Source organism: Cynara cardunculus, unplaced genomic scaffold, assembly GCF_001531365.2.
Source record: "Cynara cardunculus var. scolymus isolate 2C unplaced genomic scaffold, CcrdV1 Un_Scaffold_196, whole genome shotgun sequence".
NCBI lineage: Eukaryota > Viridiplantae > Streptophyta > Magnoliopsida > Asterales > Asteraceae > Cynara > Cynara cardunculus.
The window spans coordinates 142,963-161,056 of NW_020200567.1; the positions used below are offsets into that span (position 1 = coordinate 142,963).

An 18,094-nucleotide genomic window follows, 5' to 3' on the forward strand; every position below is an offset into this window, starting at 1 on the left:
GGGGGGATAGGGGTAGGACGGATGCTATCCAAGTGAAGCATAGAATCTTGGGCAGATCTGGTGAAGGAACAACACTAAAAATCCAATCCAATCTCCGTGGCGACTTGTATATAGACTCGCTTTCTTCCGGTTTTCTTCTGCATTCATTGAGTGAGTACTTTGTGTTGCAACCCCACTTTTTTATTCTCAGTCCAAAATATATTTAATTCCTTTGCACTATAGAACACTTAACACCTTACAATGCGTACCAGAATAGATCCACAAGTGTGGTAAAGTGAAAAGAACCTTATTCCAAGATTTTTCTGACCAGGATTACAGGGTATCCACCATCTTTGTTGCAGGACTGTTCTTTAGCATGTTAAATGTGTGATTTTGAACGCAGCCTCTAAAGTTTTTGGCCTAATTTTACATTGTTTAGTGTCATTCATCAACGAATGTAAAAACGATACCCCACCACCCTCAGTGCCACTTTAATTTCTACCAGAAAACAAAAGTAGTACGCCTTATCTCGCCTCTGTAATTTGTATATATGTATCTTTGTTATCTTACTTTGCAGTGTAATCGAAAGTTTTAGGTGTAACAGGGCCTACAAAAAGATTGGAACGTCCCTGCTTTGTTGTCTTGGGGACTTGAAAGACATCTTAATTCTCTCCCCGTAGAAGGTTCTTTTAGCTTTACTCCTCATTTCCCAATCCTCATTATCATGGTATTAATGACAATCATCTTTCATCTTTCTGTATTCAGGATATAGATAATGACATAAAGGAAATCTGCAGTTAAGTTTGGAGAAATGGAAGAAGATTATGTTGACTAAAGCATCTGCAACTTGGAATAGATACATCATACATACAAGAGAAAGGTAGAAAAATGGGGAGATGCTTCTGCTTGGAGGGCAGGCATGGAATGAGAATACATTCCTTTTTGTCCCCTTCAATAAGTTTGGTACTTATTCAGTCTATACAGTATTTAGAATAGATGGAAGTGGGCCCTCAACCAAAATCTTTTTATTCTTCGGTTGATATAAGACAGCCGGCCTCAAGAATTTGAACTCGGGTGGGACCCTTTGAAAAGAAAGAAAGATCAAATGATGGGTTGTACTTGCCTCCAATTCTTGCATTTGATGAGTAGAAGCACATCTGGTATGAATCTTCACACATCTTTCTTGGTGTAGGTCACCAAGACATCATTTTCTTTTCCTTGGAATTTGTTATTTATTTAAACAAAAAAAATCAATTTTAGCACTTGTGGATCTTTTCAAGTTATAAGGCAAACATTTACATAGGTAAGCATACAGCCAGCAAATGACATCTTCATGTCAGTCCTAACAGAACTTTTTCAAAGATCATTTTGGTGCTCATATATTATGCTGTTTGGAGGAAATCTGGTGGGCTTTAGGTAAAATGCAAGTGAAAGAAATTCCTTAACAGTTTGCTGGCATGTGGATAGGATAACATCATGAGGAACATTTCTGTGCATCTCTAGCTAGCTTGTTTTAAATTTAGGTCTCATTTCTTGAAAAAAAAATTCAGCACTTTTTTTTGGAAAAAGAAAATAGCACTTGGGTATTATCAAAGATGAGATGGCATCTTCAAAGATCGTTATACATTCGTCCTTTTCTTAGATATAGTTAGATCAGCAACTAAATCAACTATTTTCGTGTAGCACAGAATTCGACAAGCGTTCAGGTCCAGAAGAAGTTATAGTATAAATGGTTAGAAACTGGAGTTTCTGTTGGTATCTTACATACAAGCTCCATTAACTCCAATTTTTCTTTTTTAGTATAATCCCATATCATCATCAGGTAATTGGTTGAATGGAATTCATATTTTTGTTACTCAAACCATTCACCATTTTGTTTTGCTTAGGGGATCTTTGGTTGGTTTTTCATTAAGTCCTGTATGGATAAAGCTGTCAGTTGAATTAATCTGTCGGTGTGATTTAATCTGTTTGTATAGATTGTGAAGATTTTTGTTTGGAAGGGTTTTTCATAGATAGAAGGAGCCTGTTTTTTAATTGGGAGGGGCAGCTTACTTAAAGACCTGGCTTTCTGCATAAAGCTCCCCCTGAAAGTTTACTGAATAAACCACTTTCTATATCATTAAGCCACTACCAAACAATCATGTATAGCTGATCGAATAAGCTGTGAGTCCCATTAAACTCATTAAGCTGTTAACAAACAGGCCCTCAGACACTAATTAGTGCTGACCCAAACCGCACTTTTATCCGTTAGTACTTTGGTAAACGGTCCTTTACAACATCTGCATAATGAGATGATATCAATATTTTCTTGTTCAGAGTTATATTCAAGCAGAGAGAGAGAGAGAGAGAAAGATAACCTATCTTTTGGCAAGTACCAAGGTATGTGAAGCTCTTCTTTCTTTAATTTTATTCCTGTGTATATATTCTATCCAACTTTAGAATCTAGAAAATGGGTACTTATTCTCTTATGTACTTGTATTTCCTTTTTTAAGGCTCTCATAGTAATAGTCTTTAAGTTCTCTTTTTAAGACAAGGTGAAGCTCACATAAAGGAACATATATATATATATATATATATATATAAATATGTGTGTGTGTGTGTGTAAGAACGTATCATAGTTTAAGAATCATATTCCTCTTGGACTTTTATGAACCATGGGCACCTGCTAGAACCTTATTGGCGGTGGCTCAACCCACACGTGACTCGCACACAATCAAAGAGAAAACGAATAGAAATAACTATGGAATGTTATTCCTCCAGCTGAGAGATGGAAAAAGAAAAAGAATAGAAAGAGAGATTCTTAAGGAATAGAATCTTGGAATTTTATTTTTAAGTAAAGCCAATAGGTCTTATTCTCAAGTCAAGAATGTTGCCTCTTATTCCTTTCTACTCAAGGCCACAAAAAATGGGTTCCCACCCACACTCTTCATGACCTTTTTATCTATTTTTGGTTAAGATTATACTCCATAAGTTCGATGGAAATCACCGCTCCTTTCATTCTAAGAAATCCCATGAAAATTGCATGTAGCTTTCCCCATTTGGTAACTTTTTAAAGCTAAAATTACCTATTTACCCTAGAAAGAATAGATGATATTGATCTAGGCCTAAAAGATTTCCCAATCTAATCAAAGGCTATTTAAGACATGTCACTAGTAATCGAACACTGACTTGCATCAATCTATGCTAATCTATGTGTGTTAATTTGGTCGAAAGTTGAAATGTATCGTGTTCCTGCACGGTTTAACCTGAACAATTCATCTGTCTTTTGGTCATAGCAAAGTTATGCCAAACTAAGATTACTCGAAGAGGGTTGACTTTGACCTCTCTCTTCTGTGCTAGACAACCCACTAGAATACCTTCACATTCTAACATAAACTCGAGGTATTACCTTTTGTGATCAAACATTTTTATTCAAAGTAATTCGTTAGAATCATCAAACTATTAGGGGGCATTTGGTTTGTGGAATCCGATGGAATTGGAATTGCAGATTTCTTTGACCAAATTTCTTGGCTTTGTGGTTAAATTGATTAGATTCCATCAAATTATGCTTTTGAGGGATTTGATCATTTCTTTGCATGAGTCGATGAATTTGAACTCCATTCCTTGATAATGTAAAGGATTCATAATTTGATTATAAGTAACCTTGTAATCCAATTTAACCACCACCATCAGTTCACTATCCCCATCCTCACCACCTCCACCGCCGTTGCAACCAGAGTTGTTACCGTTGCCATTACCTCCACCTACACCACCAATTAATTTTATTACTAATTTAAAGTACAAAAATCCCATAAAGGGGTATTTTGGTCACTTATCATTATTTCATTACAATTCCAAAGTTATACTCTCCGAACCAACCAGCCAGACATATTTCAATTCCTTTGATGGATTCCATCCTATCTCTTATCAACCAAACGTGTGGTCAAAATGGATTCAATATCATTCCAATACCTTCAAATTCTAATTCATTCGACACAATTAGGTGTGGTTTGTTGAATCATTTTAAGACAACAATATATGGTAAGATTTGGGTTCTAAATGCCATGAGCCAAAAAGGGTGGGCTTTTGTTACAAAGGAATCATGTGCCACCTTTCTGCTAAAGGAGGGAAACAAATGGGATATAAGCTACCGCTAAACTAAATATGCTATCATCACACAACTTGAATTGCGATAACAAATCAAAAAATGCATTCACCTTATACACAGATACGTTTGGAGGTCCTATTATACCCAAAACTTTTTATTTATATATATATATATATATATATATATATATATATATAGATAGATAGATAGATAGATAGAGAGAGAGAGAGAGAGAGAGTCCGGTTCATATGAGAACATTAACCAAATAAGAGAATAAGAAAGCGGTCAAATCACATGTGATTCTTGTGACTTTGGCTGCAACCTGAGGTTGCAGACTACGTCGCCCTCACACCATTGCGTTGACCGTTGGTATAAAATCACATGTGATTTTTGGCCGATTTCGTGTTCTCTTATTTGGTTATTGTTTTCGTTAGAACTCTCCCTCCCCCCTCCCTCTTTAACCGGAGAAATTTGAATTGCAATAACAAATCAAAAATAAATTCGCCTTGATATGCAATATGTTACGATCTTTTTGGAGATCCTATTACATGCAAAGTTTTTGATTACACTGCAAAATGAGATAACAAAGATACATATATGTTAAGCATAGAAAAATTGCTGAACCTGAACAACTAACAATCTAAACCTTAACCTAAACACTTAATAATTTGAACCTAAACAATCTGATTATCTGAATCTAAACAATTTCAAACTAATTTACACACAATTAACTAGAGAAATTTGAAGTGAGTAACATGAAAGAAATCGAACTAACATGCTCAAATGAAAATATTTCTCAAGCATCCAAAACAATGGTTGAAATACACAATTTTGTTATTTGAGCCTTTGGCGAGTTCAGTCGCCAAATCAAGAATTGGAAACAAAAGATGATTGAAGAGGGAACAACAAGTTAGAGAGGCAATGATGAGGCATATTACTTTTGTCTTCTAATTGACATTAAATACAGGGTCGTTCTTTAGCATATTAAATGTGTTTTGGGGCCTAATTTTACATTGTTTGGTGTCATTCATCAACGAATGTAAAAAATATAACCCACCCTCAGTACCACTTTAAGTTATACCAGAAAACAAAAATAGTACGCCTTATCTTTCCTCTGTAATTTGTATATATATATATATATATATATATATATATCTTTGTTATCTCATTTTGCAGTGTAATCGAAAGTTTTAGGTGTAACAAAGCCTCCAAAAAGATTGGAATGTCCCTGATTGGATAAGCACTGAGAAGGACTATAGTTATGCACAGGTTTGATGAAAGACCCTAAACACTGCTAAATTGGATCCCAAAAGTTTTGGGAACCCTGCTCAAAGTATCACATTTGACATGTTAAGGAACTGTTGTATATATGTTAAGTAATATGAAATTAAGATATGTTAATATGTCAATTAATGAATGGTAAAAGTATTATGTATTCTGGTATTACACATAAGATATAAAGCATTCATAAATGTGAATGCTGAATTATAAAACTGCAAGAACAACAAACTGAATAGCTCAGTTTCAAGGTATGAAAAAGCTTTGATGGAAATTCAATCCTCGAATAGAATCCTCAAAAGGGCACAGGAGAAACCCTAATGGCCTTCCATTTGAGATGCATACAACATTTCAAATTATGCAACATTTTCTGGTGCAAACAAGAAAAAGCTTGAAAACGACCGATGAAGATGCTTTTGTTGCAAAAAGTTTGATGCCAAACGTGCATCCCATACTCGCATCTTCATCGTGTATATGTTTCGGTATTAAAACATGCAATAGATTAGATGCATGTTGAGATAGAGATGAACACGAACATTGTCCTCATTCCACCAACTGTCCATTTTAGAATCGTTGTTAGGAGCCGTTTGCTAAATGTTTGCAAATATCATTACCTTACTGATTGGTCATAACAGGATCAAGAATCTTATCCAATAAGAGGCGTAACAAGGATTGGTGAGCCGTCTACTAGACGCTTACTGGTAAGAGTCAACCACAAGGGTTATGGCGTTGTGATTGAGTCCCGGGAGGGATGTGGTGGTATATCCATCTGCCCAGGGTTCGATTCCAGACGTACACAACAATTGTGGTCATTGAGTTTATCAGAGCTGATTTCTTGTATTCCACAATTTGTTGGAATTAGTCTAGGCATAGCCTAGGACACCCTTTCAAAAAGAGGCAAAAGTCACCGCTCTCAATTATCTTACGGGGTAACATTCCCAACCATCAAAATGGATTGATGGCAAGTGTTTATAACCCGGTAACCCTGATCACTTACCGGGTAAGACTCTTGATCCTTCTCTTTTATCTTGTCGGGTAAGATTCTTGGTCCTTGTTATGTTCATTTGATAAAATGAACTGGTAAGCGCTTACCAAGGTAGGTGTTTAGTAAACGCCCCCTAGAGTCTTACTCGGTAAGTTCTTACCAAGGTAGGTGATTAGTAAACGACCCCTCGAGAGTCTTACTCGGTAAGCGCTTACTGGGTTCAAGATGTTTATCAACAATCCATTTTGATGACCAAGAATGTTATAAATGATAAGGTAAGTGAGAGTAATTTCTCTTGCAAGTTGGTAAATGGCTCCTTGAGTCTCCCATACAACAAAAAGGTATCGTTGTTAGAATGTTTACTTGGCGTGAAATCCATCACAAAATATAATGTTGGTCGAATTTTCATAGGTCAGTGTCGTATCAATTTACACAAACAGGTAACAAAACAATCTGTGTACTAAAACGTAAGAACTTTTTTTTTTTGTTACGACAAAATTTACGTGTTAGTTTTAGTATTTTCTAAAATAAAGTGTTCCCGACTTGAATCTAAGACCAAATAATGTATATCTTGTAGAAACAAATTTGAGAGTTGAAAGTTTATAGATATTATGGGTTAATGGTTGGCTTTTAAGATAATGTCAAATCTAGAATTTGCATAGCTTTTGTAGAATAGAAAAGCATCGACCTTTGAATCAAATTCCATCCCATTTTAGACTGTGAGAAGTAGAGTTAAATGAGAAGCGTAAAAAGGGATTTGAATCCTTGATCGTCTTTAATCTTAAACCCACCTATGAATCACGTTTGACACGATGATTGATCTGATGCATCTTGGTGCATTTCATTATAATATGCATCTAAGGATGAAAATCCTTTAACTTTCCTTCTCATCAGAACCCAACCCAACCATCATAACGCTTTGAACTGTTCTACTCGATCTTTTTTCTTGTTTGGTTGTATCTGGCATTTTGTTTTTAAGTAATAACATACACAATACGTGTTCTTCTTCATGATGAATATTCATCATCAATAACACATTCATTTGGAGACCAACAAATATCAAGAGGAAGTGTGTCTTGGTAGTAGTAAACGGGCACGACATGTGGGCAAGCGAAGGCACCATGTAAGGAAGACAAGCCAACGGTAGTAGTAAACAGGCATCAAGCTCAAATGTTGAAATGGAGAGTACTAAGATGCATGGATCAACCAAACAGAAGAAGACACAATAAAGTTGGTTATAAAAAGGCGAGGAATGATTTAAAAAAAAAAAAACTAATACAATTTTCCTCAGGGGTCATCGGTTTAGGTCTTGCAAGGCCATTGGGAATTTTTCTGGCTGTTCTTCAGGACTCCTGAGATTAGTCGATGAACACACAAGCTGGCTGGGACACCATGGTTAACAAAAAGAAAATGTATCTCACATGCATATGTGCATATTTATACACATGTATAGATTCATAAAGATCCTTGTACGAAAGTGTTCTTTCAAATTTAACAACAAATATTACATTAATTGGTTTTAAAACACATACGAGATGCGTTTTTGTCGAAATGTAGAGATTCACACCTTTTGCGTTGCTAACTTCTGCTTGTCGTAAGACAAGATTACAAACGCGAAATCGAATGACGTTTTGAACCTTGTAAAGAATTTATAAATTTTAACCTATGTTAGAAACTATGTCTAATTGGCATCGGCTAACAAATTGAGACCAAAAACCTCAACGACGTGAAAAGGGCATGAATATGAATTCATCTATCTGTCTTTGAATTTCGTATGTGCGTAATGGTTGAGATATGTTTTCACGTTTCAAACATTTTCATTTGTATCTCTCTATATGTAGTGGAAGGTTCAAATAAGAAGGCTAAATATCGTAAGAAGGTAAAAATGAAAGGTTTATGTGAATCATTGAAATAATCCGGAAAAAATCTATTTGAAGATACATATATAAAATGTATTTCGGGTTATTCATATGAATTCACATAGAAATTTTTTAAATGGATTTTTTTTTATGATTCACATATGAACTATCGCTTATTGTTTTGACATGATCTTTAGCCTTTTTATTTGAGCCTCTCATGCGAAACTCAAAATGTTGAGAACCATAATAAAACCAATATTATTTCACATGTGAAAAATAATGGCATCTTGAATGTTTATATTATATATATCTAGAGTCAAGTTCATACAAGAACAATAACCTAATAAGACAATAGTCGAATCACATGTGATTTTATATTAAAATCACGTGTAAAATCACATGTGATTCACACGACTTTGGTTGCATGCCACGTAGCCTATACACCTTTACGTTAACCATTGGTGTAAAATCACATGTGATTTTGTATTTGAATTAACTGTTTTCAAGTTCTTTTATTTAGTTAATATTCTTGTTTGAATCTCTCTCTACATATCTATATACAAATAGATGGAATTACGTATATAACTTTTTTTTAAATTTAAAAATCCAACGGATTTAAAAATCATTGTTAGGTAAATCAATTACTATTTCCCCCTTCTAGAATGCCTATACACACACTAATACACGTATATAGATTTAAGCAATTTTTAAGGAGTGTTTAAGATTGCTTATTTGAAACAATTTATGTTTTTCTATAAAAGTATTTATCAACTTATTATAAGTCAGAAAGATTTAACTTCTTCAAAAACTTCTTATTACTCGTTTGGCACCGGTATAAGTTGTTTATCAAAACACTCAAAAGTGCTTATTACCAGTGTCACACCTGAATAAGTCAATAAGTTGTTTTTATAAGCAATCCCAAACACCCTTAAATACTATAAAGGGTACTCGTGCAATACAACGCGATATATCTCGATTTTAATGTTTCATTTTATTCCGTCTCTGTAGATGTTTTAATATGGTTTTTATGTGGTTTTGAAAAAAAGACTAATGTTTTTATTTTTGAATAAAATATAAATTTGAAGATATCATAAAATTTCGAAAATAAATATATCAATATTAGTATCAAATTAACTATTTAAAAAAAAATTGTGTGTAATTTCTTTAATTCAATTTTTGTATTATAATTTAATTTAAATTTAATAACGAAGTAATTTATATTTGATTTAATAATATAATTTTTAATAAGGATAATCATTAATTATTTTGTTAGAAGTCAATGATTATCCTAATTATATTTTAGATTTGTTATATTTAAAATGAAATGTTTATTTTGTATTGCACTATGTTTATCTGCAGTTAGTTACACGAATTCAAACATGAAACTTTGATAAGTTATACTTACGTACAATTTATTTGTAATATTTTATTTTAAGTAATATGCATCAATAAACGTACTTCATGCATAAAAAATAGTTTTTAAGAGTTTTTTTTATCAATTATTTTATAATATAGTATAAATATACCAAAATACGTATATACAAGACTACATGCATATACCAAAATACCTGTATTTTTAGATATTTAGACATGTGTCTCTTTAAATACCTTTATTTTTAGAAAGCATTTTTCTAGACAACTCTAAAAACACTGTAGCTTTCTAAAAAAACACTTTTTTGTGAGTTCGATTTTTCCATCAAAATATGTTTAAAGTTCCAACGCTGTTATATCTATCACTACAAAGCATAAAAATTTAAAAGAAACACAAGAAATAGATAAAAACGTTTCATATTTTCAGAGTTCGATTTTTCCACCAAAACGTGTTTAAATTTTAGATGTTATTGTATCCATCACTACAAAGCATAAAAATGTAAAAGAATACAGAAATCAATCATTATGTAGAACTCGCAACAAATGAAACTCGAAAAAACACGTTTTTTCTTAAATCTGCATATTGGGGATTTTAGTGATTCTATCATAGTTATTTGTCATCAAATGTGTGGATTTGTTGTTGAAATCATTGATTTTCGAGAGAATTCTATGTTAGAGAGAAGTTAGAGATAGACCTCTTAATAGTTCCATTAAGATGCAACATTTGAATCGTTAAGAGGTGAATCTTGTTTGACAAAAAAAAATTTGTTTCTTAATGATTTTAAAACCCTTTAAAAAATTGTATTATGGACCTCCCTTAACCATTCAATGCCCTAATTCCATTGTAAACAATTACCGAACAATTATATTTCATTTTGCACTATATCATGAGAGTCTCTTAATCATTCTAACCATTTGATCATTCTGCATCAAATTACTCAGCAATTGACAACCAGACCGGATAAAAGCTTGACCATCTTTGAAATTTTTATGGGTTTATATAGTGGGGACCATCTCTCTAAAAATCCAGATATTTTTTGTTTGTTTATGTTAATTAGGGGTAAAAACATTAAAATAATTAATAAAAATAGGTACATTAATGATTAACCCATTTTTTTAATTAATAATATACTAGTTGTGTACTCGTGCAATACAACGAGAGCCGTGAATTTTAACGATTTTGAAGTTTCACTGGTTTTATTAGAGAAGATTTAACGATGATATGAATTACACTTGATCTTTACATATTAATACAATTTGAATAAATAAAAGTTATGGTTTTAATTACAGTCTATCGATGAAAAAAATTGTATGACAGTTTAAATTTCAATATATTTAAAATTCAACATATCTAAACGACTCTACAAATGTGTCAAAGAATCAAGAGAACGAGAGCGAGAATTATAGAGCAATTGAATGAAAGATGAATGAGATAACTTTTAATAACTCGTGATGAATATCAATTTGAATCTCACCTTAGGGGATAAGGAGAAGACATAGAGGTATGAAAGGGTGAATACATGAGTAAAATGTGTCAAAAGTATATTGAGAACATGAAAAGAAAAAGTAATAATGTGCATTGGTAACTTGTACTAATTGTTATGTTAATTGTAGATTAAGAGATTTTAGACTAAATGCATAAAGTAGTAGTACTTAATGGATTATGAGTTGTTTTAAGACTTTTAAGACTTTGCGCATAAATATATAGTACTTTGTGCATTAAAAATTGTTTTCAAGACTTTAAAAAAAATCTAGTTTTTAAGGTAGTATAAATAGAAAAAAAACAACAATCTTTTTTCTAATTTGTTTGACATATAAAATCAAAAAAACATCATTTCTTTAACTCCAGTGGTCAAGTCTTAATTAAACTTTCTTCAAACAACGACCAGAGATGTTCTCAATGCACATATGAATAATCGATTTTCATTGACTTAAAGTCATATAATTATATATTCAATGAAAAATATTTTGTTATCATTATTATTGATAAAGACATGTCAAAGATATATATAGGATCAGTTGTGTACCAATGCAATATAAAATACTGTAAAATTTTATTATACTGAAAGTTAAAAATGATCCTAGTTTTCACTAAAAAAATATAAAATTTATGAATTAACCATACATAAGTGTATATAAATTATCAGAGATTATCTATCATAACCTAATTAGATAAGCATGGTAAAGATCAGTAATTTCATTCAGCAAAAGATAAGATGTAAACTGAGAATCTTACACTAAAGATGCTAACTTTTATCTGTACTACACATGAAATCATATTCAAATAGAGGAAGGTTTAGAGTAAAACTAAAAAAAAATGAAAAACTGAGTAATAATCTAGTAACTATTTATCTGGACGATATGTGCATACAAGTAATTGAAATTATATTTTGGTTTTTTATGTTCGTATGTAAATCGGACAAATTATTTACAAATTACTTGTATACACATATACATACACATTCAGATGAATAATTACTAAAATGTTACTGATTTTATTTATTTATTTTACAATTTCTCCACACATGAACATATTCAAATAGACTTGGGATCATGTGAGACCAATGTTTTTTCGTGAGACCCGTAAGACAAATTTTTAACTCTTGGATTAGATCTACAATCTGACAATTTGAATATTCATAAACGTCACGAAACTTCTCAATAATCATAAAATTGTCACCGTACAACTTTAGACCATTAGATTATTAGCTTATAAAGTTGATCAATGAATATAAATTATCTCACAAAAAATCATTGATCTCAAATAAACACAAACCCTATTCAAATATCACTCCAACAAGTTGCAAAAACATTTGGCCCCAAAAGTTCTACTTTATTTTCCTTTTTTTAAAAGAACAAAGAACCAAAGCTTTCTTGGACTGTTCCTGATCTGGCTGCCGACTGGCCAGAAATTATTCTCCGCAACAAAATCCAAACCCAAGTCATAGTCCATTTACGGTCATTCCCAGGTTATAATTATCAAATCCCAATTCAAATTTACAAAAAAGACATCATGATTCGCCTTCCTTGATCACCGTAAGATTGGAGGGAACAAACAAAGAACCAGAGGCAAACATGGAGAGCATAATACCCACATGGCAGGTCTCGTTTTTGTGTGGGATTTTGACATGGATCGTTGTATCTTCGATGTTTAATGTGACCCAGAAGATTAGATCTTCGATACAACCATGGGTTTCTCGTCATGTAATCTCCGGTACTCCTGCGATTCTTCAGATCCAGGTATACATGTTTTTGTTTTGTTTTTTTTTCACAATTGATGTTTGATTAGGCATAAACCCATGTCATTAATCTTATTAATTTGTGATTTTGTTTATTTTTATGTTGAATTTTATTGAATTTTTGCTTGGATTTCTGGTGGGGTATGTGGAGAATACCAGCATTATATCGATATGGAGATACCCATAGTCATTAATCTCATCAATTCGCTTGTTATTCGTGTTGAATTTGTTGACCGTTTGAAGAAATGCCAACATCTTAGACAAATCCATGTTATTAATTTCATAATCATGCTTAATATTCTACTGGGTTATTGAATTTTGCTTAAATTTTGGTGGATATTTGAAGAATTAGCAACATTTTAACAGACAAACCCATGTAATTAATCTCATCAACATGCTTAAAATTCTATTGGCTTATTGAATTTTGCTTGAATTTTGGTGAGATGATTGCTCCCTTGTTACTAATCTCATCAATATGCTTTTTATTGGTTTTGAATGATTCATTCTTAATTAATTTTATTGGTGAATGCTTGCAGAAATACCAGCGTGGTTCTTTGGATGCTTTCTTCTCTGGGTTATCTTGTGTTGTTTCTGTGCCTTTTTATACTGGCTTTCTTCCCTTGCTATTTTGGGTAAATTCTCTCTTTCTATATGTGGAAACTTCACTTGCAGAACCCATCATCAAAAGAGTGATAAGCATTTGGAGCAAGTTTATCGGGAATTCATTTCAAAACAACCAACCCAGTTGTGAAATTGCAAAAAGGAAGAACACGATATTCTGCAGATTTGAGTTTCTCTTCGTTAATTTTGTGATTTTTGCATTTTTCTGCTGGGACCTGGTCGCTTGGAAATGAAGTGTCAAAGTTCATGTGTTCCAAATGCTACTTAGAGCGTGTTTGTTAACAGCTTAATGGGACTTACAGTTTATTCGGTCAGCTATGCATGACTGTTCGGAAGTGGCTTAATGATATAAAAAGTGTCTTATTTGGTTAGCGTTTAGGGGGGGTCTTTATGCAGAAAGCCAAGTTTTTTCCGAACCTGCCCCTCCCAATCAAAAAACACGCTTCTTCCATCTACGAATAAAACCCTCCAAATCTATAGAGACAAATTAATCTACACAGTCAACTTTATCCATCTAGAACATGATGGAAAACCAACTAAGCAGCCCCTTACTCATTCTTGAAAATGCTTATTTGGATAGTCAGCTTCTATAATAAGCTTTCCCTTCTCATTGATGCACATTTGCTTACTGGTACTAAATGCAAGCATACGACAAAAAAGAGGTTCCAATGTGCCCGTATCTTCACACTTCGAAACAGAAATAGATTTTCTTTAAATAGGAGATCTTGTTGTGCTTTTCGGATCGATTGAGTGGTTTTAGTTTTCATGTTGTAGAGTGGACATGGGAAATTAGCAAGGCAAATGACGCTTTTGATGGCATTCTGTGATTATTCAGGGAATTGTATAAAGGTACAATGCCATCATTTGGTTCTTGATTTTGGATTTCTTGGAGGTTATTTTATTCATATTCGCTGAAATTGTGTATGTTGTGTAGGATGTGGTGTCGGCTCCTAGACCCAAATCACCACCCGTTAGGATACTAACTGCCACTAAAGATGAGAAAGAAAATGCATTGGAATATGGATTGCCATCTTCTCACACTCTTAACACAGTCTGTTTATCTGGGTATGTTAATACTTTCAAATGTTTCTATATGTGTTGGTTAGTTATTCACTTGTGAATACTTAATGATTCATGAAACTTGGTCAATCTTTCTGCATAATGTAGTCATAGGAGCTTCTAAGTGAGCCAATTTTCTTAAGATGGTTCATCAGAAATACTGTTAAGGATATGTTTGATAAAGTTTTTTGAACTTCTCAAATTGTCCTTTAAACCCTTATAGCAGACACAAATGTCATCACCCCATTGGTAGCTCATGAATCAGTGAAGACTTCAATTTGTTAAACAACCCCTTTGCAATAATACAATTGCATAAAAGATCTTCCATTCCTTGACACTCGAAAATGCTGCTTTCAAGATCCTCTTCTCTAGTGAACCCTAAAGGCTGATGGAAAAAAGGGTAGGTTTTTTTGCTACTTGGATCACATAATCTAGAAGCAAGCTTGGGGACTCTTATTTTTATTCTTTTGGAAGGGTGTGCCAGGCTATGCCCAGACTATCCCGACATATGCCCAGACTGATCCCGGCAAATTGTGACTGTAAGACATCATCCCTGATAAACTAAGTAGCGACAATTGTTGTGGACGCTTGGAATTGAACCTAGGGCAAATGGGATATTCCACCACATTCCCCTGTGCCTCAACCACTACGCCACAACCCTTGTGGTTTAAGCCTGGGGTCTTCACGGAAACAACCACTCTACTTTTTAGGGTAGAGGTTAGACCTGCATACATCTTAACCTCCTCAGACCCCACCTCAAGGTGGGATATACTAGGTTCGTTTAGTCTAGGTTGCGAAAATAGATGTGGGTTACTAAACTTTGTGTTGGAATAGAATTCTTGGATACCCATAATCTCACTTTTGAGATCATATTTTCTTTCGGGATGTTTCAGGTACCTCTTGCACTATGTCTTCTCATGCCTCGAGAATACAGATGCATCCTATCGAGTAGCATCATTTTTATTTGTTTGCTTGCTCGTAGGCCTTATTGGCTTTGGTAAGTTTTCAACCTTTTGTTTTACGATCCCCATTTGCTCTATTTTCATCAACACTTGATTCCTTCTTTCTCTCTTTATAGGAAGAATATATCTTGGCATGCATAGTGTGATCGACATCATTGGTGGTCTTGTTCTTGGATTGACAATTCTTGCATTTTGGCTTCATCTTCATGAAAGCATCGACAATTTTGTAATTTTAGGACAAAACGGTATGCTTTCTTGTACTTGATATAATATTTGTTTCCTTTTTTGTACTAACTCGGGGTCTTTGAACAAGCCTTAAGTAAATATATAATCTTAGGGGCCGTTCACTAAAAAAGAATTGGATAAGCGTTGATCGAGTAAGATGTACTAACCGAGTAAGGGGTCGTTTGTTGAACCCTTATTGGGTAAGCGCGCTTAATGGCAAGATTCACCACCATCACTTACCTTATCAGGTAACATTTTCGGCCATCAAAACGGATTGTTGGTAGCGCTAACCGAGTAAGAGTCTTCTCCCTCACCTACCGGGTAAGACTCTTGATCCTTGTTATGCCTCTTACCAGATAACATTCTTGGTTCTTGCCATACTCACCCAGTAAGGTAAGTGACATACGGTAAGCACTTATCAATTAGTGTTTGATAAACGTCCCCTAAGTAAGCCTCTCCACTCTTACTGGGTCAGCAACATTTGTTGGTCAGAAGGTGTTGGTAAACAACATTATTAGTGGGTAAATAGGCGGTTTTGGAACGATTCTTTGCCAAAAAGGAAATATCGCCTTTACTTTGAGACATCTTGAGAAGGAAAATGTTGACGGTCGGAGTACCACTCAAATTTAGATGCCAAATTGTATTAAATTTTCCACATACTAAGATTTCCTTCCTCGATTTTCGCAAAGGCCGTTGAGTCTTTGGCGTATCGGAGTTTTTTGGATCTGTATATTACAAAATTGAAGATTTGTTGAAAGATTATCCTCCATTTGGACGATAATTGATTGTTCATGGAAACAACCAATTTACTATTCGGGGTAGAGGTCAGGTCAACATACATCTTACCCCACCTCCAGGTGGATAGGGTATTCTGGGGTTCGTGTGGTTTGCTTTATCAGAATTGATAGTAACAACACTCAAAATGCTTTACTTTTGTTGCAGTTACAACCTTTTGGATTGCTCTTAGCTTCTTATTGCTCTTTGCATACCCAACACCCGAGCATCCAACTCCAAGTTTCGAGTATCACACGGCCTTCACGGGCGTGGCACTGGGAATCGTAAGAATAAACTCTTATATGCACTTGCTGTTTCACGAAAATTGCAACCATTGTTTTCGAATATCACGAAAATTGCAACCATTATATGCACTTGCTTCTTATTCCTCAATGGTGCTACTTTCGGAAGCTTTTTTTGGCCATATAAAAAAAACCCCCCACAAGAAAAACACCTTTTTACTTGTGGAGTTACAAGTGCGGTTTTCGAACGTGTGGGTCCCATTTTTTCGTTGAAAAAGCTCTAAGATGGGACCCACATAACGGAAGTAAATCCATACATTCATGTCTCGAGATCCATTGTTTTTATGCAGGTAACCGGTGTGCAACAGACTTACCATCAATTCCACCACGAAAAAGTAGCACGTGTATTCACACCCGAACTCACGATCCCAGCCTTTGCAGGGAGAGTTCTGGTCGGTATCCCGACAATCCTGCTCGTCAAGTTCTGCAGCAAAGCTCTCGCGAAATGGATCCTACCCATTACAGCAAGTGCACTGGGGATCCCCGTGAGATCATCGGGCTACGTCACAGCTTTGACCGTTTCTCCCGCCGTCAAAAGGTCAAACGAAGTCAAACAAACGAGCGGGTATCTCCAGAAGATGTTTTTCGGCAGCCAGGACTCGTTTGACGTTGATACCGGCATCCGATTGCTACAATATGCTGGTCTTGCTTGGTCTGTGGTTGATCTTGTTCCTTCTTTGTTCTCCCACCTCAACCTGTGATATATGATCATTCCATGAGCTTTTGAGACATTTAAATTTTAAAATGTATAAAATGTATTTTAGTATTACATGTACAACATATTTGGTGATGATATTATTAGTTATATTATGAAGATTTGAACCCTAAGCATTGTTAAGTGTTTTACCAATGTAACACTTGGGTTTTTGAATGTAAATAAATATTAAGAGCTAATGAAAATGGGAATTTTTGTCTGGATCGTGTGAGAAAAAGAGTGAGTGTGAGAAGCGTAAGAAGGGGTCTCTACATTTGATCACTGTTAATCTTATGCTCACCCATTAATGATGTTTTAGAAGGGAGTTGATATGGTGTATCTTGACACATTTCAGCAGTATTGATTTTCAATTAGGATTGATTTAAGGGTGGAGATCTTATTACTCTTCTCACTGGAAACTCAACCTTATGTGTGTATATATTATATATATGTGTATATACATACATATATAGAGGAGTGATCATATGAAAACCGCCCTAATTTATATAAACCATGCAAACCACCTTCATCTGTCGATTTCATTATTTAATCTTATGAATTTTTTTCATGAAATTGTTTAATCTTGTGAAATTGTTTCATATAATACTTTTTTTGATGAAGTTGTTTCATATATGGTTGTGAAATTGTTTCATATAATA

The 18,094-nt window shown here is 34.0% G+C and overlaps 1 protein-coding gene across 1 annotated transcript; it reads left to right on the plus strand.

Moving 5' to 3' along the window:
- Positions 1-12,440: 12,440 nt before the first annotated feature.
- LOC112501521 (lipid phosphate phosphatase delta-like) lies at positions 12,441-17,656 on the plus strand. The gene is made up of 8 exons (XM_025105177.1): positions 12,441-12,799; positions 13,335-13,430; positions 14,194-14,268; positions 14,354-14,484; positions 15,372-15,475; positions 15,557-15,685; positions 16,608-16,723; positions 17,032-17,656. Exons 1-8 carry the CDS (start codon positions 12,635-12,637, stop codon positions 17,440-17,442), a joined length of 1,227 nt encoding a protein of 408 aa, XP_024960945.1. The 5' UTR covers positions 12,441-12,634; the 3' UTR covers positions 17,443-17,656.
- Positions 17,657-18,094: the final 438 nt, after the last annotated feature.